Raw genomic sequence first — 24,792 nt, 5'->3', positions numbered from 1 at the left:
AATAGGCTTAGGTAAGAACTGTGTTGATAAGTAGATACAAAGGAGTGGGGTGAGACTATCTCTGTGGTGCATGTTATTATTTCACAAACGTTTGAGAAGATTTAATTCGTTTCATGATCTGGGACAGATCCTATTCTATTGTAGATGTGTTTTCATAAAAACATTTTATGCTCCCGAAGAAGGGGGAATACACCCCGAAACGCGTTGAGCATGAAGTATTTCAACTGACAGATACACGGAACTGCAATATATATTTTGAATTTATGAAGAATTGTAACTTTGAGGCATTTGAGATGCATGGATATTATTGAATTTGTAAGATTCTGCTCTTTTGATTTTGATATTACATTAAAAACATATATAGTTGTATGAACTTTTGACTGTATGTTCAGTTAGTGGTGTGCAGGGGATGGGAGTGTCTCAAGTAGTAGACGCTGTGTTTGATGAAATGGAAGATGACAACAGTGCCTGATAAGATAGCCCAGAGAGTGCAACATACAGGAATAAATCAAAGTACAAAGAAATTGAAGTTACTCATTGTAGTGCCTAGAGTACTCACAGTACTTAGTCCCCTTTACTCCATCCTTATGGGTGACTCCCAACCTGGGGACCGGACCGAAAACCTTTGGCATTGAGAAATTGAGGTTCCCCTTTAAAATTAAGTAGACTGCACGTGACGCGGCCTCCAGCACCTCACCTCAGTCCCCTTTGAACACATTGGACGCTTAGATACCTGGCTACTCTTAGTATATATTAGCCCTTGGCATAATAGTGGGGGAAGGTGGGTGGGACGTATGGAGGAAAGGGGACTAAGGACTAGGAGTACTGTGGTCACTATTGTGAGTACTTTTAATTACTCATATGTCCTGTCCCCTTTCGTCAATCCTTATGGATGATTCCGCCAAACAAGAACATAGGGTGGAGCTGTGATAACCTGCCTCTTATCTAGGACAAAGCAAAAAGGTTCTTCGATGGAAGCCTTGGAAGCCTGAGAGCCAGGGAAGGAGCCCCCAAAAGTCACAAACAATGCCTCAGACTTCGTGAAGGATTTCGTTTGAAATAAACACCGGCAGGCAGATCTCCTGATTCAGATGAAATGGAGAGACCACCTTGGGCAAGAAGTTCGGGTGAGTGCGTAAGATTACCTTGTCAATGTGAAACATGGTGAAGGGCTTGCACGAGGACAATGCCTGCAGCTCACTAACCCTGCAGGCAGAGGTGAGAGCCACCAGCAAAGCTGTCTTTAGTCTCACCAAGCGGATGTCCACAGAAGCCATCAGCTCGAAAGGCTTGTGCTGCAAAGCTGGCGGAACCACATCGAGGTCCCAGACCGGGTGTAGCCTATGCACCGTGGGAAAAGCCTAGACAACCCTGTAAGGTGGGCCTTAACCACCGGGTCAAAACCGGGTCAAAACACATGCTATGGGGAATTCTTGTAAGCCTTGATGGCCACCAAATAAGTGTGGCAAGTATCCATCTGAATGAGCCAGGTGCACTGAAAAAGCCAGTATATTATCCAGAGGACAGGTGGCAAGGTCCAGATCCTTGTCACATGCCCAAAGGCAGAACCTAGTCCATTTAATCTTATACTGGGACCGAGTCAAAGGGCTCCTGGACTGTTGAATGATGTCCCAGTTGTCCTCAGAAAATTAACCATGTTGAACCCTCAGTTGGTCAGGAACAAGGCTGCCAGCGCCAGATTGGCTGGGTCCGGATGCTCCACTGCACTGCCCTGCTGTGTGAGGAATCTCCTGCTGGAGATAGGAAGGTGGACAGGACCCTGGGAGCACAAAGTGCAGCAGATCCAAAAACCAGGGTCTCGAAGGGCAATGTGGGGCAATCATGATGGGACTGCAAGCCCAGAACTTGCGGAGGGTCATTTGGAGCAGAGGGGTGGCGGAAACACACCACCTACGGATGTGTGAACAAATCTGGAAGGCATCTCCCAGAGACTCCTGACCCTGTCCTGCCCATGAAGTGAACTGGGGGCACTTGGAATTCAGAGGGGATGCGAACAAATCCAAGTCGGTGAACCCCTAATGCTGTAACAGGTGCAACAAGGAGTCTGTGTGCAACTCCCACTCGTAGGTGTTGAACCCCAAACGGCTCAGCTGGTCAGCTTCTGCATTGCTGTCCCCCGGGAGGTGGACTGCTGAAATGTTATGTTATGTTATTCAAACTTGTAAAGCACACGGTCGCCCAAAGGCATCATGGCGCTGAGAGGGAGAGCTGAGCAAAACAGAGGAAAGCCTAGAAAAAAAGAGCTAGAGCAAAAAGGTCTTCAGGGCTCTTCTAAAGCCAAGATGATTAGAGGTATTAGAAATCCAAATCCCCTCCTTCAGGGCCCATTCCCAGATAGATACTGCTTCCATGCAGAGGAGGGGGGGGGGACTGGTGCCACCCTGCTTATTCAGGTAAAACATTTAGTATAACTATCTGCCCTGACCAGAACAGACCTGTCCCTGATGAGGGCAAAAACGCCTCGACGGCCAGACCCTCTGCCCCAAGCAGATTGATATGCAGGAGGGCTTCTGTCCTGAACCATGCTCCCTGAATTACATAGCCCTCCAGAGTAGCCCCCCAGCCAGAAAGAGAGGAGTCTGTCGTCATCAGCAGGGAAGGCTCCGGTCGGGTGAAGGGGGATCCCACTGAACATTGGCATCCATCAGCCACCAGTGAAGATTGGGCCATAGGAGGTGTGGAATTGGGACCCTGTCTCACTGAAACCCTGTCTCCCGATCCCCGGGTCACTGGCCGCCAGGTGGAGCTGGAGGTGCCTCATCTTGAGGCGAGCGTGCTGCACAGTGAGCATGCAGGAGGCTATCAGGCCCAGAATGTGCTGGAACCACCATGCCGAGGTGGTTGAGTTGGCCAGAAAGTGTCCTACTCCTTTGCAGAGAGACATGAGCCTCTCGGGCATATGAACACAACCTGAATGGTGGTGTTCCAACGCACCCCTAGGAAGACTAGTTCCTGAGATGGGCACTAATGTGACTTCCTCTGGTTGAGGGAGAACCCCAGCAGATGAAGGATATCCCCCAATCTCTGGCAGGAGTGCATCACCCCAAATGAGGGTACAGATGAGGGCCCTCCAAATGAAGAATGCCCACCAATGCGTTCATCATCTCCATGAAGACACCAGGGGCCAAGTTCAGACCGAAGGGCAGCACCTTGTACTGAAAGTGGTATGACATAATTGTGAACTGCAGAAACTTACAATGCGGTTGGTAGATGTGTAAATACAGCTACGCATCCTTGAGGTCCAGGGAACACATCCAGTCCCCTTGCCACAGAGACTCGGCTATGTGCGCGGGAATAATGATCTTGAAGTAATCATCAGCGGTAAAGACAGATTTAGAAATGACAGGTCCAGGACAATCCTCAGGCCAGCCTGGTTGTTCTTGGGTACTGCACAAATCCTGGAATAGTACCCGGAGCCCCTGTTTGAAAGAGGAACCAGTTCTATCGCCTGCATCTCCAAGAGTGAAAGGGTCTCTCGTAAAAGAGCCGGGGACCAGATATGACGAAGAGGAGGAGAGGATGGTAGAGGAAGAGGAAGACTGAAGCCCTGTTGAAAAGATGCTCCCAGGTGTCCTGGAAAAGAGCCATATGCCCCCCCCCCCGCAGGCGAGCTGTGTTCCCCGACCTTGTTGTCACTGCTTCTTGGTGTCAGAAGCAGGGGCCAAGGCGGGGGAGCGGAAAAACCCACGCAACGTCCTCTGCTGCTGCTTCCTGTTGTTGCTGGGCAAAGTGTCCGGCATCCATGTAAAACAGATCCAGAACCGTTGAAGCTGGAGAAAACGTGCGGTTTGAACACGATCCTGCCCTGGGACTGAGGGAAGGATTTCTGTCCAGGCTTTGTAAGGATGGCCAAGCACTTGGCGGTTCGAGAGGAGGTTTTCCTCTTCGCCACCTCGTCATCGGTTGACGAATGAAAAAGGTCCACAACCTTGAAGGCCGGATATAGGGTCCACTCGTCAGATGAAAACTTAGTGTTGTGCATCCCCGCTGTCCTTCTCATCTTGACACAAAGGCACAACGCTCTGCTGGCTGTGTCCATGTGGGAGACTGAAGACTCCATGAGTTCCTACGCACTGGCCCAGGTATCTGCTTCTGGTTAGCCATGGCCAAGAGAGTGTCAGCGTTGTCTTGCCGCAGATGCAGCCCTGAGATGGAATAACAACACTTTCTCAAAGACTCGAGGACCTTGTCCTCCTTGGAGAGGCAACTGGAGGTGGCTCCCGTGGAGTAAGATGAAGACAATGGTTTAGAATACAAGGAGACCGCAGCCAACACAGAAGAATGCAGCTGCGGGTGGGAGGCCAGGAGGATTGTCTGTCCGTCCGGCAGCCTGAACCTGCTGTTCAACTTCTTGTTCATCTGGGCGCTGACCATCTGGAGAGAGATGCCGGACCAGATCGTGGTGTGCTTACACAAGACCTCTGCTAGAACTCCAGACTCATGGGGGACCTCTGTGGGAAGAGGGACCCTCAAAAACTCTGCCAGCCCCTGAAGGCAGTCCTGAAAGGCTTTAACGCATGCCAAGGGTTGATCGTCCTGGGCGTACTCGTCATCATCGCACCCCCTTTTTCAAAGACCAAGGGGAGTCTGGGCCCAGGGACACAGGTGCCGGCGGGGTACCAGGAGGAGATGGAGGGGTCTGAACAAGTGGTAGGACCTGGACCGGGGAGGGACTGGCACTGGAACCGGCAGTGCTGGAGGAACGGGAGGAATACCCAGAGGTGGCGGGGATGAGCAGGCACCACCAACGGGATGACCTACTTCACAATGTCCATCATCTGAGGGGTATGCATGAGCAGGACATGCTCGAAGAAGCTGTCCTCGCGAGCCCCCTGGTCTCTAAGGGCCTGGCCCACCGAGGTGCTAGTCCTCTGCTCCTGATCAAAACACTGAGGCACCTGTGGTGTGTATCCATAAGGCTGTGACAGGTAGATTTACCCCTGAGGAGACCAGAAGCCTGTACCGTACAATCTGCTGCCGCTTCCAGAGGGAAGGGGACTGGGATCATCCTCCAAAGCCCATTCGTGGAGCCGTGCTGAACAGAGGACCTACCTTGTCTTGACGAGAGGCCCTGAAGATTAAGTCCTTAAGGTGGGGCAGAGGAGAAGTGTGGAAGATCTCCCTCTACCGCAGAACTGAGATTCTTCAATGTTGTGTGACCGAAAGTGCTGAAAGCCGCATATGCGTCCCAGCATTGGTCGGGCCCCAAGCACTCAAGACAGAGTGCATGGGGGTCTGACACCCGGAATGAGTGGTCACATGGTGTACATCTTGTGAATTCCCTTGTTGTCGACATGTACGGGGGAGGCGAGGCATAGAAGGGAAGTTAAATAAAATTGAAAAAACACAACTGGGAGCAGGCAGAAAGCTGCCAAATCAGACACTGTCCATGTGGAAAAAGGGAGGTTAGGCACTGGAGGGTGGGGCCCCGGTGGGGCATTCCCATGCCCTAGGCCATGCCCCCGCTCGCTTTAACTAAATTTTGAACGGGAAGCTACATTTTTTACCGTCAAAGGTTCCAGTACCATCTCCATGTTGGGGGACGCCTACAAGGATGGAGGAAAGGGGACGGGACGTAGGAGTAGTCTAAGAAACCTGACAGTATCTCCCTAGCTAGTCCCCTGGGATCTGTCATCCAGGTGGCCAGGACACAGCCATCACTATTGGATCCAGTTCCCGGGGTTGAACCAGTGAGGGAAGGTCACCTGGATGAGTGGGAGTGGGACACCAATGGGCGAGACATGGTATCCCCCTTCTTTCAACACTTTTTCCCAATCCTACCACGTAAGATATTCCAAAACACTGCCTCCCCCCTTTTCACACAAACACTTTTGCACAATACAAACAGTGCCGTTTACCACCAGGGTCAGGCAAAGTCAGGCAATTGACCAGAATCACACACACCCGACAGCTCTTTCCCTTCACTACAGGGATAAAAGGTAGAGCACAGGACGAGCAAGGCAAACCGCACAACAGAAGTTCTAACTCAACACACCAGTTCAAGAAGAGGAGAAAGACAGCACAAACGGAGAGGGAGACGAGGAGAGAGTCAACCTTGCCCTTTCCGACCCAAGATCATGGAACCTCCACAGAGGGAACGATAAGTCCGCCAACAATAGCCGAAGTGTATTGCAACAGATGTGCATGGTACGTAAGACCCTCCTCCGTTGATTACCAAGCCGGGGAGAGTCGCTGGTCTTAGTCGTACAAACATTGACTCCAAGAAATCAGAAAGCCAAACAGTTCATCACAGCCGGTGAGTCGAGGGGAGTGTAGAGAAGAAACCGAACTGTGTTGGATGAAAAGTAGACAAAGGCTAAATGGAACTTTGAAAAGCAAACGGATACTGCTAAAGAAAGAGGGGGAAAACCAGATACAAAGGTGGCTGGCACCACGTGGGTGCTCACGTAGGAAACTTTGGTCAATTACCCAACGGTAAAGACTTCCGTAAACAGAAGGCCTTGGCAAGAGGCAAAAACAGGTCAAAATGGGCATTTCAGGGGTCTTGTAAAATCCTCTGTACCGTGGAAAGTCTTTGACCCAGGGAGAATTGTGAAAGCTAAAGGAAGTGAATCCTGCATGGTGAAGAGAAGTACATGAACAGTGTGTTACAAACATCGGCGAGAGCGAACCCGGCAGTGGGAAGCCGACAGCCAAAAGTCGGCGAGAGCGAACACAGCAGAGGGAAGCTGAAAACATGTTAAAAAAGACATTATGATTTGTGAAAGCAAGAAGCATTGTAAAACAAGGGGAATGCAAGTATCCCCCTTGTTTTCTGGGATCCGAGTCGGGCCAAAGAAGATCCAGGGGTGGAACGTTATCACCCAAAGTTCACTGAGAAAGGAACAGTCTTGTTAATTTGATGAATACGACTGAGGGGTCGGCGCCCAGAAGAGGGGAACCCAGGGCTGTCGCCATCACCCAAAGTGTTTGTAGAACAGAAATTTGTGTTTCTTTGTTGAGGGCATCAGGCCTCGAAGGCAAGAGACTTTTTGTCATATAGAGACTTAACCATCGAAGAACCTGATAGCTGATAGGGAACTGTTCGCTAGTGCTGTGAAGGCTCGAGGGTGTGCTGTGCTCCAAAGTCCCACCTTGTCCCATGCTAAAAACGTGGGGAAGGGAGACCTTGAGGCAATCACATCCTGGCTTATTATTTGTGAACACTTTCTTCCTTATTTTGAATAACCTATCCCACACTCTTTCTGTAATTGGCAATAGGTTTTTCTTAGTATAGGCCCTTTTACTTTGACACAACGGCACTAGGACTGCCTTATTCATTTGGTGGTCGACGCTTGCGCCCATCTTAGATTTAGGTTTAGTTTAGGCTACAGTTATAGATGGATGTACAAAAAGGAAAAACAGCATGACGTGCTTGGTGGAAATTGTTAACAGGCAAGAATCAGTAGGGCAATACTGTTAAAGTTCAGGGAACTGGAAAGGAGCATGGGCAAACGTCAGTTCTGGGTAGTAGGAGTAAGGACTATTGCACCCGATGCTACTGCAGAAGCAGTTTAAAAAAACAAACAGTGGGCATGTATTGTGGCCACATATTTCCCTGTAATGTTTTCACAGCCTTTAAGGTTGGGCAGGCAGTAACAGTGGTGGAGTATGGGTGTCACAGTCTGTTGATGGTGTGTGCATGTGTAAGGAAGGTGTCATTTGTATTCAACAGCTCAGGCCTATTGTTACCCTGTCTTCATTTGAGCATGCAGACCACTCCATTGCTCCTCAGTGGCGAGACTCTGACTTTTAAACAGCCAAGACATACTCCTTAATGAGGATACTAAACTCAGCCTTGGCGCAATAGCACCCTATAAAAGCTGAGCACCGGCAGCAGCGGCACCCAACATTATTTTGGGTTCTGCCACTGCCAAATTCCCAGTCTCAGATACCCATTATAATTTCAGCTACTGTCCATAGTATTAAGTCACCAGGGGAGCATGCTCTACCTGCCAGTAGACACTTGGGAGAACATGTTCAGCAGCTGGTGGGATCACGCAAGTCCACCCAGGAGAAGGTGGCATGGAACAGAGAGGTTTGACTCGATTCACTGATGGCAGAACGCCCACTATGACATCCATGATCTCCCCTGCCTAAATAGAAGGTGTAGATTCTGGCAGCATTTCATGCTCTTTGTACCATTTTGTAATGTACCACTTTACATGCAGAGAGATCAACTCAACATGAAATGTGAGGTCCTTAACTGCACCTCTGGTGGGAGGCTCAAACATTGCCTTTGTCTTGATTGAGCAATTCAACTTTTTCTAACGTTGGACTGCAGTGCCAGAATTAAAAATGGCCAGTTGCTTCAATGAGCCCTTGATTCGACCTCGAATGTATACCTGAAGGGAAAACTTGGGAAAATGCCCAAAAAGGTTTAAAAGTGGTGACATCCACTGATTGGGTGGCTGCCAAAAGTTTAAATGGTTGCTTCCATGCAGTTGTGAATCAAGTCAGAATTCCACACCCAAAATTCCCCATTTAACCCAACGATCTAAACTCACACCTTGAAGAACCTGGGACCAAGTCCCAAAAACAGTGGATGATGAAGAGCTACAACGCAGAGGACACTGGCTGACCTGTGGCTGTTCAAGGAATCGGTTCAAGAATTTGACCATATCAGGAACACCTTACAGGTTCATCCCTCCGCTTCAAATGGATCTGTGAGGGCCTGCGTTATCGACCTGCAAACAGAGGCTCAGTAGACTATCACACCATTTACTGGAACTTCCAAGTACTCTTGAACACTCCAATGGTCCGAAAATCAAAGAGGAAAAGGATGCTAGGTTCTGAAGTATAGCATTTGGCCTTTTCAGGAGAACTGTCCCACCTCCTGAATTGCAGCAGTCAGCTTTTATCAGTACTCAGCATCTGTTACATTTGAACGTGCGACAAAAGTATGGTCCTGAATTCAATGAAAATAAAATTAGGCTTATTTTCTTAATAGGGCAACCCGTTGGATTGTTGTATTAAGGGCTGTCAGCAAGGGGACCACTAATACTCTGGTCAATTAGGGTAAAGCATGGCTCTTAAAACAAAGACGATACAACTATGAAATCCCGATTTGCAGCAACCTGAAAATGTCATCTAAGGATTTGTTGCAGCATTTGAACACTGACTAACGCAGAAACGTAAGGAAACACAAAGCTCACACTAACACAGCTTTGATCCAATGCCTTCCCTTCGATCTTAGGCTCGTATCAAGGCCTTGGCAAAGAGGTCACACCATCACTTCCAACCTTTTCCTTTCAATACCTTTTCTCTTCCCTCTTCCCGCTAATCATCCTTCATCTAGATGTTTCCAAGCATCTAAATGCACACTTTAGAATGGGGATGAGCACCTCAGGATACTGGTAACACCAGTTGGGGGTCAGTTGATGTGAGCGGGCTGCTTTATGGTGCATTCAGAAAACCTTTAGCTTTCATATGAGTTGAGCTTCCCGTCATCTGCTAAATATCACAACAGCCTGTACAAGAGAGCTGTGGGGTTCCATATTAACACTGACCATTTTAATTGGCTTACCATGTTATCCCTGGATTTAAAAAAATTATGATCCTGCATATGTTTTCGAAGTTCAACAATGAATTAGATTAGGTGTTGTTCTCAGGATAGGATACAGGTCAACACGGCTAGAGTAGATTATTCTTGCTAGTTTAGTGTGCATAGCCCATTCATTCTCAATCATGAAATATTATACAGTTTTCTGGCATTATAAAGCTTTCTTAGCTGCTCTGTGAGCGGATGATTCTGAAGACCATCTTAGATTGGAGAGTGACAACCATGGACACTTAATACAATTCTCCAGATTTCTCCTTTCAACTATGTACAAGACAATAGTTTACAAATTTGGTCTGCCACCAATGGGGCACATCTGAAAAAAATGCCTTCCATATGAATGATGTCTCCCTAAATAAACAGAGGCCTCTGAAACTGCACGTCCTGCATAACACCACATCACATTTTCATCAACAGCAGGTACACAGTCCCTGAGCCACAGTAGTCACTTGTTGTATCTTAATCCCTGAGGTTTCACCGTGACAGCTCCTCTGGAACAGCTCGGTTTTATGTAGGAATGGGTGCCCCCACAAGCACATAGCAACATTTTAAACACCCACAAGATACAATACGAGAAAGAGTAACAATTATGTTTGTACAATAGCTTGACTCCAAGTAAAAGTATTTTGGAGGAAATCAATATTTTATGAAAAAAGTGGAAGTCATGGCTTAATACAAATAGTTGTAATGTTTGATTCAACATATTTGGAAACAGCGCCTCTCCTCTCCCTGCAAGTAAGTGAATGAAATGGATATCTGCAATGCAATCCACATTATATAACATGCATTTAAAATAAAAACAACCTTTAAATAAAGAGTTAATCTGACAAAAGGTTATGTCTACAAAGAGAAGGAAGAACAATGTTAAGGTACACACCCATACTATATACCACTACAAATTCAACCTTAACACTCACTTTAACTATGTTATTGATGTAACCTGTGTGAGAAACCAAAGGGTGTCTCACCTACTGGTCCCCGGGGATCTCCCTCTAAGTTGGCCAGGGCATAGCCATCGACTTTGGATCCAGACCCTGGGGTTGGACCAGTGTGGGAGGATCATCTGGGTGAGGGGTCTTCAGGGAGTGGGGGTGAGATGACCAATGATGAGACACAGTATTCCCCCCTCCCCATTCCCGTACACCTCACCCATTCTATAGTATAGGATTCTCTGATGTTCAAACTCCCCCCCCCCCTTTCACACAAACAATCAATGGGCCGAGGAAGAAGGTGACAGACTAAAGAGGCTAACCCTTGCATATTGCATAGGACATGTCCCGCTAATTGGGTCAGGCAAAGTCAGGCACTTGACTTTAAGAGCATACATCTCATAACAATTAGCTCTCCTCACACAGATAAAAGCCGGAACATAGAGACACTCTGAGCAAGGTGGAACACGAGTAAGAGCAGAACTTCCGGGGCAAAGGTGAACCTACCGGAGCAGAGCAACGGACCGAGGGACGAGAGTAGAGGACCCCAGGAGTTCCCGCCAAAAGGCCACAAAAGACACGTGTAGAAGGCCAAATCACAAGCAAGAAGGCTGCATTGTGTTTCAAGGATGCCAGCGACCCTCCCGGGTGAATGCCAGAGTTGGGGAGTTGAAGCCAAGCCTGTGTTTCTAACCTTGACTCATGAATTGAAAAACTGTAAAGACAAGAAAGAAATGCAAACAGCCGGCTAGTTGGCAAGTGACTTAAGGAAATATTGAAGTTACAACATTATATCGCACAATTGAAGGCTGCATGTGTGCCGATGAGACGTGAAAAAAGGCAGACCTGTGACTGAACTCTGAAGTAAAGATAGCTGTGAAACCAGCGATATTGAGTAACGGAATGGTCCGGCGAAATGAAGTAGCCTACTCAAAAGTCTCTGTGGAAGGTTGAAATGTTTGTAGTGATAAATTGAATGAATTGTAAAAGCGATGTGGTCAAAATTAACCCTGATGAAGGGGGAAAGAGTAAAAAGGTGAACGTTGAACTTTGGTGCTTACGACATTGAACTACCTAGTCCAAGAAGCACTGCGGCAAATAGCACAAGAGTGTGAGCTGAAGGGAAAGTCGAAGTGGTCCTGCAGAGGTCTGTAAGTAAAAGCCACACACATTGGAAAGTCTTCGACATCAGGAAACGGTCTGAGCCCGACTGAGGGAGACCAGTAGTGTTGGGAAATTGGAAAAGTTTGAACTTTGCGCACCATACCACTGACGGGGGTGGACATGTCATTGTCATTTCTGTCACTTTCACAAATTGATACAAATATTACAATATTTATGGTAAATGGGATAAGTGTTACATTTAGGCTACTTTGTGTTATTTTGTGTAGAGGTGATACATTTGTAGATTTGCATGCACGCAGAAACATAACAGCGAAACATTGTCACATGGAGGGCCCCTTCCCACTAAGATAAAGCAGACGATCAATATGTGCACATGGAGTTTAGCTGTATGAATGCCGCTCCTGATAGGAAATCATAATAGGTATAAAATGCACACATAATGGTATACATGTATGGGAAGTGTTTTTCGAATTTAGTCAAAGAGATGAAATATATGAGGTGGGATTGCTCTGTGTATCATGGGTCTCTGCATTGTGGATTAATCAGAAGGGTGTTTTTGCCATCATGGCAAAGGTTTGGAAAGGCTTCGTCAGCAGTTGGGGAACAGGATTTTCAAGTTGATCAATAGGGTAGCTGCGGTCAGTCTGCAGATGGCCCAACTGCTGGAGGGCAAGGGAAGATATGATCTTTGGTGAACTGGAGAGCTCATTGTTGTAAGAGATAAGCATCTTGTGAATGCATGGGTTGTTTGAAGCAGGTGGCTTCTCCTGGTGCACTTGCGAAGACCATTAGTAATACATTTTAGGAGGATGATTGAGTTGTCAAAGTGTGGGCGGACTCATGTGAATAGAAAAAGGTCAGCCACGTCATACAAATCAGACACCAGAGAGGTCTGGGCAATGTTATTAGCAAACATGAATAGATCAAAAGGGAATCTATGTGTCGTTCTCTCGTCTTCATGTGCTTAGGTATTTTTGGGGTAGGTCTGTGTGCGTCATTGATAGGAATTCTGTTGTTGTGTAACTAAGAGGCAAGGCTGCCACCAAATATGGAGAGGCTTTTGGGAAGGGGTTGTTACGCTCACCTGGTATCCATGGGGACGCCACCCAGCTGTGGGGACTCTGGTGTTCTTCTCAGCTGCTCCCAGGTATAATCAGCGGAGAAGTTCTGCCTGGAAAACAGGTGGGCAATGTTCAAGACTGGGCAACTGGGGTAAGAGCCTCCCAACACCCCGTATGCCTGCAGCCCCTCCCCGGACCTTTCCTCACCTTGTTATGGGTTTTGGCGTGCTCTCCGTCCTGCCTTCTTGGCAGGAGTGCGTTGTCCATTGTGGGCGAGTGTGATCTAGTTACTTCACTGATGCAGGCCCTTTAGAGTCTTTCAGGTAGGTCGTATTAGTGCTATACTGTATGCATTTCTGGATTTAAATAATTTATTTTTTCTCTCCTTAGGTGCGCGGAAGTTCGCTGTGGAACATTAGCTGAATTGGGACTATCGGCAGGTGATGGTACTTCGAGAGTACCTTGATGCGGTAAGTAGGCGCTATGCGCAGCGCTATGATGCCTAGCCTTTGCTAACCTGTTGTCTTTTGTTCCCGTAGGTTGCGGTGCTCACCCAGAGCAAGAAAGTCCCGAGGCGGTGCTGGTCGATGACCGACTCGAGAGATAAGCTGCCGGCACAATTGGTGTAAAATGTCTAATGTCTTGTTTCTCTCCTTTTGCAGATCTGACGGTCCGGGAGGCTCGCTGTTCCTTGGATGCTGTTTGCAGGAGCAGATGGCAGCTAGCGGTGGAATCACAGGTAAGCTGCTGCCATTAACGATGTCCTTTTGTTTTTCAGGTGCTGTTCTTCCGAGGTTCGCAGATGCAGCTGAACACGATGAGCGTCACGTTGCAGGATTGCAAAGTAACGCGAAGCGTGTTATCCAAGTCGGGTGTGGTTTAAATAGCATCAAGAAAGTAGTCCAGGGAAAATAGTCGCTAGGCTACCACACCCATAACATTATACCGCATAGCTTGGTTCCAAGGAGCCAAGCTATGTGGATGCCTCCATGTTGTCTGGCACTGAAATAAAGTAGTTCCCAAGCACAAGTCTTCATTAAGTATGAGCCTGGCGCCAAAGGCGCCAGAACTGGCCCCAAGAGGGCCTAGGCAAAGGATGCCTAAGCTTGTTGGGGGTCCGAGCCGAGACCCGTCCTGGTCCATGGACCTGCTGGGGGGGGGGGTTTCAGGAAGTGGATCTTGACAGGGGTGTGCTGAAAATGTAAACCTTGTAATTATACATTTTTAGGGGATTGTGTTATAATGTCTGTGTCCAATGTACTGTGTGGGTTTTAGATTTCTCTGTACAGGACAACCAATCATGTTTGCGGGGATGACTTTGTAACGCTATCTGGGGGAGTGTATTAACTGTTGAAAATTGGATATAATGTGTGTTCTTTGTGTGGTTCAGTGAGACCAAGGTTAGTTTGACTCTATGATGTCATCTAAGCCCCCTCCCAGCCATTGTACAATAAACTTGCTTTATGGACAAAAGGCGCACTTACTAATTATACAGGTCGGCCTAATATGGGTAAGGGGGCGGAGCTAAAGGTCCACACCTACAGTAGTGTAATAAGTTTGGGGAGGGGTAGCCCTAAAGGATGTGAATTAAGCTTGGCAAAGGGAACCCCTGCAAGTGTTTTGAACCTTTGCTTTGAAAGGTCTGGGCCCGACTGAGGGAGTCCGACCTGAACTTTTGCTTGAAGAGGTCTGATCCTGACAGAGAGGGACCAGCGTGAACTTTTTGTTGAACTGTGGCTGAAAGCTGGAAAGAGATACTTTAATGTGAAAGGCCAGGTGGGCCTCGATCCATGTTTTGAACTGCCTTTGTGTTCAGAACCTGAGCCTGTGTCATCTTGCCTACGTGGACCGCCTTACTCCATACTGTCTAACGTAGGGAGGAGAGCTGACTCAGCCACATTTATACTTCATATTTTGAACACTGACTTTCCTTTGCATACATATTTTCCTTTACACACATTTTGTACAAGTGGCAGGGCAGGCATTAGGTTTTTGTTAGTGTAGGCCATTTTGATTTGACACTCAACTAGGACTGTTTTTTAAAATTATTTGATGGTCGAGACTACTCCCATCCTAGCTATAAGGCAAAGTAGGAGTTTTTCCAAACACCGAAAATTGAATAAAGGTTCTATTGTATCAGTGTCATACTTGTGATACCATACCTCCTTACCCCTGCCTAATTCTTGAAGTGAGTGTTAAGGATGGATTTGTAGTGGTATCAGCAAGTGATTATACTTTGAGTTTTATGGCTCAATTTGTAATATGTACACTGTAATATTGTAGCTTAATGTTGTTATTCCCACTCTTTATTTTATAGACATGACTTTTTGTAAGATTAAAATTAACTTTAAAAAAAAAGATGTTTTCTATATTTAATTTCAATGTTAATATTTGGGGGAAGTATGGTGTATAGCACAAGTGTAAAACGTATAAGTCTATGTAGTAAAAGTGTATGCAGTATGAGTGCATCAGCATATGAGCTATACATTTTCCAGGTGCTACCTATGAACATTTATATATAAAAACATTTTCCGGTCATGCTCTCCATATCTCATTCATTCTCCTCACATTTTTATCTGGTCCTGTAATCCCCTTTAAACCGGATTTTCATAATTCTGTATGCTGTGCATGAGTATGTTAAAATCTCCTTTTAGCATGCATGGGCTTTTGACAGACAGCAGACAACTGCCAAGTTATGTGCTGCACTGCCAGATCTAGCGAACACCACGGCAATGCCTGTAGTCCATTTGTAGCGCAGGCCACATTCCTTTTGACAGAGAGCCTGCTTCTACCGTGCTTTGAGAAAAACTAAATAGGATTTTACATTTACAAATGTATTCAGCTAATAGTTATTTGCAACTTATATTTAAATAAGTGCCTTCTTTCAGTGCCTGTCCATGTCTGTGTATATATGATATTTGCATGAAAAAGCTTTCTCAGTGCAACTCCTCCCTCCTGGCCTCTTTTAGTGCCTAGAAGCAGTCAACAGAAGTCTTGCCTAATTCTAAAGCACTTGGGAAATGAAGGAAGGCACTTACTAGACAGATCGCAAAAACAAATAACTACCGCTCATTTACCACTTGAATTTTTAAAAAGTCTCATAAAAGCAATGCACACTCAAACCATACAACATCAGAGAGCCATGAGCTGTCACTTTGACGAATTGGAAAATAAATATTGAGTACCAAAATTGTTCAAATAATGAATCTTACTTACTTGTTTCATGTTCTCTGCTAAGAACACAAAATATACACTACAAAATCCAAGTTGAGTGATGATTAAAAAGAAGTCAATAGTGCACCTGAAAGAAAACAACACAAGAAATGTTGAATGTGTGTGAATACCTCACAACCTTGCTATAACTACTTGCAAATTAACCAATCTGACAATTCAATCAGTGGCAAGGTACGATTGCCACTATTACCAGAGTCATCCTTTATTTCCTTTATACAGTGGCAACATCTATTAAAAAATAAAATGCAGACATTGTGATTTCTGTGGAGGAAAGAAATCAAATGTTGCATTATAAAGGAATTGTAAAATCTATAATACTCCTTTAAAGATGTTACAAGGGCGGGAAAGATGACACAATCCTCTTCAATGAGAAGATACACACAGAGATTGGTTTATCAGAAACGTAAGGGATATGTATGTTGAACATGAGGAAAATACACAAGTTAAAGACCAGACTTTAATAGTAGGTTGCAATAGAGAATAGCCATTTTGATGCATGTAAATGTAAAGTTACTTGAAATTACGTATTTCAAGAATGTTGTATGGCCCAAACATGTCACCTTTATTTAGATTGGAAGGAATAAGGGTGTTTAGGTTTATGCCACTATCTGTTTCTCTGCATTTCAGGTATACGAGTCTACTAGTGTGACTAGTCTGCCAGAACCTTTGAAGACGTTCGAAAAATGTACTTCTAATGTTTTCATTTGGTATTTTATGACTAAAGATTGATTGCACTAAATGCAATTACCATTTGTATGTCTGCACACCGAAGGTCTGTCTCACAAGTAATTACTATTCTTTATGTTTGAACATTAAATATATGTTTGGTTATAATGATTGTAATCTCTTTTCGTAAAACAATATTCACAAAAACAGTATCCAATATCTTCAACCAACACTGCAAAGGGGAACCACTCAAGAGGTATAGGTCTGTACTGTAAAATGTGGGTGAACTTTTGTAGTTATTAATAAACCCCTGGTATTTTCGACTTTGTTCACGAACCCAAACTACTTGAAGGGGTCTACTGGTAAGCCTCTGTTGAAAATGGATTTTTTCATACCCTTAGGATTGATCATTGCTAACACCACATGTTCATGAATGTCACTGGAGAGCTTGCAGTCTGAGGACATGTTGACTAGTATGAATACTTAGCCCTGCAGACTTTAACAGAATTTGGTATAATGGTTTTTACTTTGGCACTTTGAGCACTTCACAAATTCTTAAAACTCCCACTAGACCTGCAGGGAGAGTTCCTTAGTTTACATACTTGATCTAAGAGAATAAAAGCTCTCACCCCACATCAACAAGTTGCAAATTATTTACCAGTGGTTTCTGTAAAATGGTGCTTTTCACCATAAACACACATCATATTTTGTGCAATGTTGCCACCCAAAGGCCAGCCACGCACAGTAAAATATATATTTGCCATCTAATGCACAAGCATAAAGTTTGTTTGCAGTAAATGTCAAATAAAATTGTCGAACATCCACACGCAAGGTTAAATACAATGCTTATGCTACTTGCTTGCAAGCCCTGATCATTAAAACCTGGCCTGACACAATGATTCAAAAGCAAAACAGGGAAAAATCATCACATCTAAAGCATTTGGGCATTCCAGGAACATTTCTCACGTGTTTGGTGAACCTCAGTTCTGAATATGTCTTATCAACATATCTGTCACTTTCTTTTGCATGACACGGTACGTGATGCATCAACTTTTCTCCTGCTTATTTCCTAGAAGATGTTTCCTCCACTGTTTCAGAGGTGGCCAGGACTTTATCCAACAAATGATTCTTTAGCAGGAACATTTTATTCTTGGATCTTCAGGTCTTTACAAAGGGTTATTGAATTTCTTTTACTGACCTGCCCAAAATGCACCAAAGTTGACTGACATTTCCCTCAGGCTATGACAAAACTATACATGGACACGTTACCTATTTTCTGGTGTCAAATGTTATTTTATGGCCAAATAAATTGTCATTGAAACAAAATCGTTTATCAAGTCGGTCAATGGCTTCTGCATACATATCTTAGTCCTCCCCAGGGTTTGGTGGTGCTCCATCTAGTTGACTCAAATAAGCAATGACGTTCCATATCTGGATATTTCAGCAGCATAGCCTGAAGGCCATCCCATCCATGGTTTCAATGTGAAATGGGAGAGTGGGTGTCCCTGCAACACAGGGGACTACATAGCCCACGGCTCCCAGGATGACAATACAAATACAACGTAGACATATTATGTGTGGATCTGTTTCACTTTTAAGTTCCTTACTTAGCTTATCTGAACACTTTGTATAACAATCAAATACTCTTTCCAGTGACATTTTACAATCTTCCTAAAATTCTTGAGACAAATGCTAATTTTCATGGAATACATTCGTTTTTCTGATGCATAATAAACGTATTAAATTAAATAGGAAAATATAAGGAGTGTCCAGGTTGTTGCCTGTGCCTGTGGAACCCATTGGAGTAGTTTTTCCTTGTGCACAAATGTTAAAGAGGAGCCTGTGAATAAAACTGATCTTTGTACGCGGAGCGTCAGAGTGTCCACAGTTTGTTGCCTGTGTTTCTTATGGCCTCCGACCCTCTCAGATCGCTGTGACACTCTAAAGACAGGAAAACTAAGCCGCACCGTCAATGAGCGAGTCTGTATTGCCGTGCATGGAATAGGCCCGCACAAGAAGCTTAATACGCCTACCGCACTCGGCTGTGCCTGCGGACAACCTGATGGCCAACTTGGACCCTAATGGTGGTGCAGTGAACTACAAGGTACATGTTCAGTAGACAGCACGTAGCAAGAGACCCCCGAAAAGATGTCCACGCAGGCTGCTCAGGTTACGCTGCAAGCTCCTCCTGGATGGGTAGGGGGTGCTGAAGCTAACCCTTGGGGAGCCGATTTACAACTAGCATGCAGGGCAGGTTGAAAGCTGAAAGCCGGCTCCAACACTAACACCCAAAGGGGGAAGAGGGGAGATGGACATGGTTCAAGGGATTGAACCCATTTTCATTCCACACAATCAAACCAGCAACAAAAGATCACAAGCTCCCAAATTAACTCTGGTAGGAACAATTTGGAGAGAAAACATTACCCTGACCTGGAGGGGCGCACACCCAAATGGGGACGATGAGCTCTCAGACCTGGATCTTTTGGGTATCAGGTAATATTATCCCCACCATAAATATTGCATATATGGTCGTTGTGAACGGCCATAGGCGATATTTTTAGTGGGGATAATATTAGGGTTTTTTGGGAGTGGGGGTGTCCCCCGCTCCTTTTAAAATAATATGTGGGTTGCGGGGGTGTCCCCAGCAGTTTCCATGCGTAATATCAACCCAAAAATATGGCGATATTTTTGTATGGCGATATTTTTCCGGGGATATGAACACATGGAACCATCTTTTGGTTGCTGCGTGTCCCAAAACAGAATCTGAGATAGAAAAGACCTGCGTCTCTCCTAATCAAACCCTCAAACCCATCAACCACAGTGGAGAGGCAGCAAAAGCAGAAGATCCCCTCAAAGAAGCCCTGGACAGTAGAGAGCATAGAGCCCATTCTGACGGAAGGGATGACTGCAGAGTCGGCTGGGCTGAAGGCTGTTGGTCAGGGAAGTAAAATAACCCCGGCCTTTATCAGCACCACTAAGTCTTCTTTCCCTCTCCAGTGCTCCCCATTCTCTTTTCCCTCACCGCTGGTTCAGGACCCCACCATCGGACAAACCAGCTGGAAAGGTCACACGTGGGTAGAGTCTGCATGGGCGGTTAAGGTGATGATACATAGTGAGGAACACCCCCCTATGTTCATTCCAATCCTCGTTGCCAGATAGAGAGAGAGTGGACCGAGCTGTTTGCTTGAGCAGAGTGAATGCCGACCTGTCCCTGCAATATGAAATTAACCAAGAGGCCAACAAATAAACTAACAAAACAGACCAAAAGTCCTCCCTAATGGGAGCACGAGGGACTTAATGGGGAAACCCCACCTTATGAAGAATTCTGTACATTATTCCTGCATTCAAGAAAGGTAATCTTTTAAAGTGCAATGAGAAGGTATATTGGATGGATAAACAACGGTACCTCAGACCATGGACCCACATGAAGAGGAGTCCTCATCAAATTCAGACCTTAGTTCAATAGAAGTTGGGAATGCTTTTAGATCTCGGAGACAGACCAGAGGAGTAGTTAATCGGGAAGCACCAATGGAGGCAAGCCCCAGTTGAAACTGTTCGCTCACAAGCAAATCTCATGTCAACTATGACTGTCTCCTTAGCCCCATTCCTGAAGCTCTATGAGACAATAAATGATAACTTCAAAGATGAGTCTACACTCACAGCAATGATGAACTCTAAATTAATATACATAAAAGCTTTTATGAACACTATAAAGGATAGCTGGTAAAGGAATATGGGGGCCAAAATTCAAACATGGAAGGACCTCATGACACTGCTGAAAGAGGTGCGAGGAAAGAAAACTGCTATTGAACCTGTATAAGGATATTTTGAAAGCCACCATTCAAAAGCGTGCCATATGAACGTCAACCAAAAAAGTGAATTATCAGTAATGGCCCAGGTAGAACAAAAAGGGTCATGCAAATTGAATCCGACAACCGATCCTACAAACAGAAGTCAATGTTATAGATCAGGACAACTGGGTAAACGTGTTACACCTTATAAAAACGCGTACCCAAGGAGTTGAGTCAAGAGGGCTCCCGTCTAACCTGGCCCCCCATGAAAGGGTGATCGAGATGGCTTCAGTCAAAACACTGATGATAGATCCCAAAACAGAAGAGGAGCTACAGCAAACACAGGCAGAGGCCCTGGCCTTGAGGGCCCATGTTTTTAAAAATGTTGGTGCTAAGCCAAAGGCTAATGTACTACTCAAACCAAAACAACCAAAGGAAGAAAACTAAAAATTAAATAATGCCAAACAGAGACAAATCAAATGGCTCCAGGAGTTTCTTGAGAATGGACGCAAGGGACTCATCAAATAAGGGCCTACCAGCAGAAGATTAAGCAAGATCAGCAAGGAGTTTTCAACTGCCATTGGCCAGGAATCATGTAACTAGGAGCAAGATGTGATGGATCTTTCTGCTCTAGCATCTATCCAAGAACAGGACTTAATGAAACTATCTGTATATGACAACAACAGTGATCTAAATTCAAGCGTGGAGAAGGGCGCAGAGGGAAATATTTCCCTGCCACATCCCAAACCACTGGCCTACTGAGACAGAGCTGTTAAATCCGACCCAGGACTTGGTGAAAAACCCCATATTCATACCCCTGGCAGAGAGGAGAGCCAAGGCGGTAAAAAATATCAAAATGACCATTAGTAACAATTTGAAGACAAATCCAGACAAATCAGCAGCAAATGTTATGAGTCGAAGACAATCATAGAACTGTAACAACTATACAATCAACTGGATGTGGGATAGACTACAATAGTCAAAGTGCCAATAATGCAAGTGTAACTGGTCAGGTTCATGATAAAAAAAAAGAAGAGAAAACAAGATTACTTGTAATGTCCTTATGCTGGAACGTATCCTAAGTATAGAAGATGGACTAATACCAAACCGACATAACTGTGGTGGAATTCCATACAGAAGAAAAAATGGACTGCATCAGCCTACACATTCCCGCTAACATTGTGTGTAACCAAATCCTGGCGGGTGCCAAAAACATAAGATCTTTAGGCTTTGGAATACACAAATTAAAAAGGTGGAACAGCATGACCATGAGAGTCGAGAATAAATTATTAAGGAGGTAGAACGAAAAGCCTGCCTGTAAATCGCAAAATATCTCTTTAAGACAGGACAAACAACAATACTTGGGACCAGCATCTGGCGGCAAAGAAGATAAATTCTGTAGAGAATTTAAAAAACTAGAAATTAGCTATAATACATCTGTTGCAGTTATAAGTACCTCCTGTGTAATAATTAGTAGGGAAGAGCATAATAAAGCAAAAGATTATTCATGGAATTGGCTGGCGGAAAGCTTGGCTTCAAGGCCAGAAAGGTAGCACCCTGCAAGTCCAGAAAACAGTCCTAATATCATCATGCAACTCGCGAGGATTTAATCACCTCTTTAACAACACAAGTTGGTACCTGGACAGAGTCAACATATTTTGTATGCAAGAGACATGGCTGCGGGAAAAACCATTGATCAACGTTTTTTCCGCTCATCTTAACCCAGACATGAAAGGAACTAAAGGACGCCCAAAATCAGGCCTGTTAACCATCATAAGAAATGGGCTAGATTGGAATGTGCAAGAAAAACAACAGCCAGGCCCATTTATTCAACAACTGCTGATTGCTTTGGGGAATGGTGCATCTAGGATCTGCATTTGGCCATTACTTATAAATATATATGAGACCTGAATATTGATTGTTTGGAGTACAAAAGCATTAACACTACTCCCGATCAAGACCCTTGCAAATCCAAGTAGAGCAGGACAATCGCCTGAATGCAGGCCATGGAATAAAGATAACTCCACATGCTGAACAGGAATACTCTGGGTGATATTCCTGGTGCTGCAACATCAAGACTGGGAACCCAATCGGCCACCTTAGACTATTGTTTCGTCTCTCCGAACATCTTAGACAAAATTACTTCATTTGGTGTGGTGAAGACTGATCTAAGTGACCACGATATTGTTGAAATAAGCTGGAACAAAACCCTCAAAGAAAAACTGGGGATAAATATTGGCAGGATTGAGGTGGAACAAGGAAGAAACAGGCTGCGGATTGGACGTAAGAATGTACCAAAACTGAGTCGCATTCTTGCTAAATTCATCAAAGTAGATCCACGAGGGATAGATTATACAGCAATTCTCAGTAACTATATGGAGAAGAGATCGACTGCAGAAAACCCCCATTTTAACTGGATGCACAGTTACGACCCAAAAATAGGAGAACAAACAAGAGAACTAAGGAAAGACCTAAAAGTTCTGACGGACCTTCCAAAATGGACAAAAGCAGAAACCATAAGGAGACGAAAACAACATTATTGAAACTGGTTGAAATCTCAGAATTCTAACCTCATACAGAACAATGGGGAATTCATGCTGCAAGTGGTGCTGGGGAAGAACTCTTGAAATTTCGGGGAAATAGTAAATAATATTGAATCCTCACAGGAAGCACTGCTATGCAATCCCATCCGGGAGGAAGTTTGAGTGCAACTTTACATTCAACTGTACAGCACCCCAGGCACTCTCAAAACAATGGGGGACAAAGCCAGGCTTACAACATTGAATCTACAAATGGAGAGAGAGAATTACTTGTTCTGATTAAAAAAAGACATGATAAAAGCAGACGCTGAACGTTGGGCATACTTTTGCAACATCCTATTTAAACATATTCTGATGGTTGCAAAGATTCCTCCCAGCTAGAAGTGTGCTATTTTGGTCACAATCTTCAAGAAGGAGGAGCTTCTGGACCCTCATACCTACCACCCAAACGCTTTAATCAACGTCTTAGGAAAACTATTTGCATCAATGCTATTGAAGAGGCGTAATAAATGGGTGCTAAAAACAGGAAATTATGACAAGAGAGACTGGCTTTGTCAAGGATGTCGGATGCAATGTCAACTTGCTCTTACTTAACAGCCTAAAAATGTGAGCACTGAAACCAGGAAGGCCTTTATATCTAGCCTTTATTGATTTAAAGCATGCATTCTACAGTGTGGACTGAAACCGCATCTGGTAAAAAATGAGAGTCTGGCAGTGTCGGGAAGATCTTCTGTTGCCCATTATTGAACTACATGAAGATATAGGGATTAAAGTGAGGCTAAATAGAGCTGGGCAACTATCCACAAAAATTTCTACACAAAAAGGGCTGAAGCAGGGATGCTCCTTGTCTCCGATCCTTTTTGGACTTTTTATTTTAGATCTGAAACAAGATCTATATGTAGCAAATATCTGCCCACCTAGGATAAATGGTGTCCCCTTGGGATGCATGACCTAGGCAGATTTAGTGCTTCTGGGCCAAACACCAGTAGGCCTACAATGAAGTCTAGAAAATGTACAGAAATACACAGAAGAAAATGGCCTAGAAATAAATGTTGGGAAATCTGAAATTGTAGTGCTGCAGAATCTTAGAGGCAAGAAAAAGAAATAGTTCCTCTGGCGCCTGGGCGTGGAGTTGATGTATGTTGAAAGGGTCACAAAATACTTAGGAACGTACATTAATGCCAACAGAGATGATAATCCTTGGACTGTGGAACTGAGAAGGAAAATTACATTTGTGGGCACAGGCCCAAACGATCCATAACAGATACAGAAGATTCACATTGCTTCCAATCATTCATTTCTATAAACAGAAGGCCATTCCGGTTCTGACTTATGGAGCTGAGAGCGCTCTCACTTCCTCTCTTGGGAGATATGGGAAGGGCTAGAAAACCTGTTTTGGAAAAAGATCTTGCAGTACTAAGATGGGAGCTGGGTCTCCTTTCCATGTATGGGAGGGTTATGTGGAACTTGCTAAGCATTTTTGAAAAAATAATCATGAAAGATAGCCCGGCTCAATATAAAATATTCAAAGAAAAATCTGGTTATTCTACTGATGAGGTATTGACTGTTTGGTTTGCAAGCTGTAAACAAGTGAATTGCATCTCCGGGAAAGGTGAAACAGAAACTTTAGTGTGCTGATTGTAATCAAACAGAAAGATCAATGGGTGCCTCTAAACTGGGTTGTTTGGCCAAAAATAATAACAGGTTACTAAATGCTCAACCTAAATACCTGGCAAAATTCCCAAGCCCGGTACAGAGGAACCCATTCCTCAGATTCAGACTGAACATTTTGCATACCAAAGAGGTTCTATTTGCAAGAGGCCAAGACGGGCCCATTGACTCGTCTTGTAGATTCTGCAAAGAGTA

At 44.8% G+C, this 24,792-nt stretch overlaps 1 protein-coding gene across 2 annotated transcripts in view; it reads right to left on the bottom strand.

Moving 5' to 3' along the window:
* The window catches only part of SLC36A4 (solute carrier family 36 member 4), a 1,175,100-nt gene that overhangs the window by 772,818 nt on the left and 377,490 nt on the right, over positions 1–24,792 (bottom strand). For both annotated transcript variants that reach the window (XM_069639305.1, XM_069639306.1), the window contains one exon: positions 15,912–15,996. In XM_069639305.1, the coding sequence (XP_069495406.1) occupies positions 15,912–15,996 (85 nt within the window). The remainder of the gene's footprint in view (positions 1–15,911; positions 15,997–24,792) is intronic.

Source organism: Ambystoma mexicanum, chromosome 7q (genome assembly GCF_040938575.1).
Source record: "Ambystoma mexicanum isolate Mex_15411 chromosome 7q, UKY_AmexF1_1, whole genome shotgun sequence".
NCBI classification, from domain to species: domain Eukaryota; kingdom Metazoa; phylum Chordata; class Amphibia; order Caudata; family Ambystomatidae; genus Ambystoma; species Ambystoma mexicanum.
Note: the sequence above shows the minus strand (reverse complement) of the source record. Positions and strands in the feature narration are given on the sequence as shown.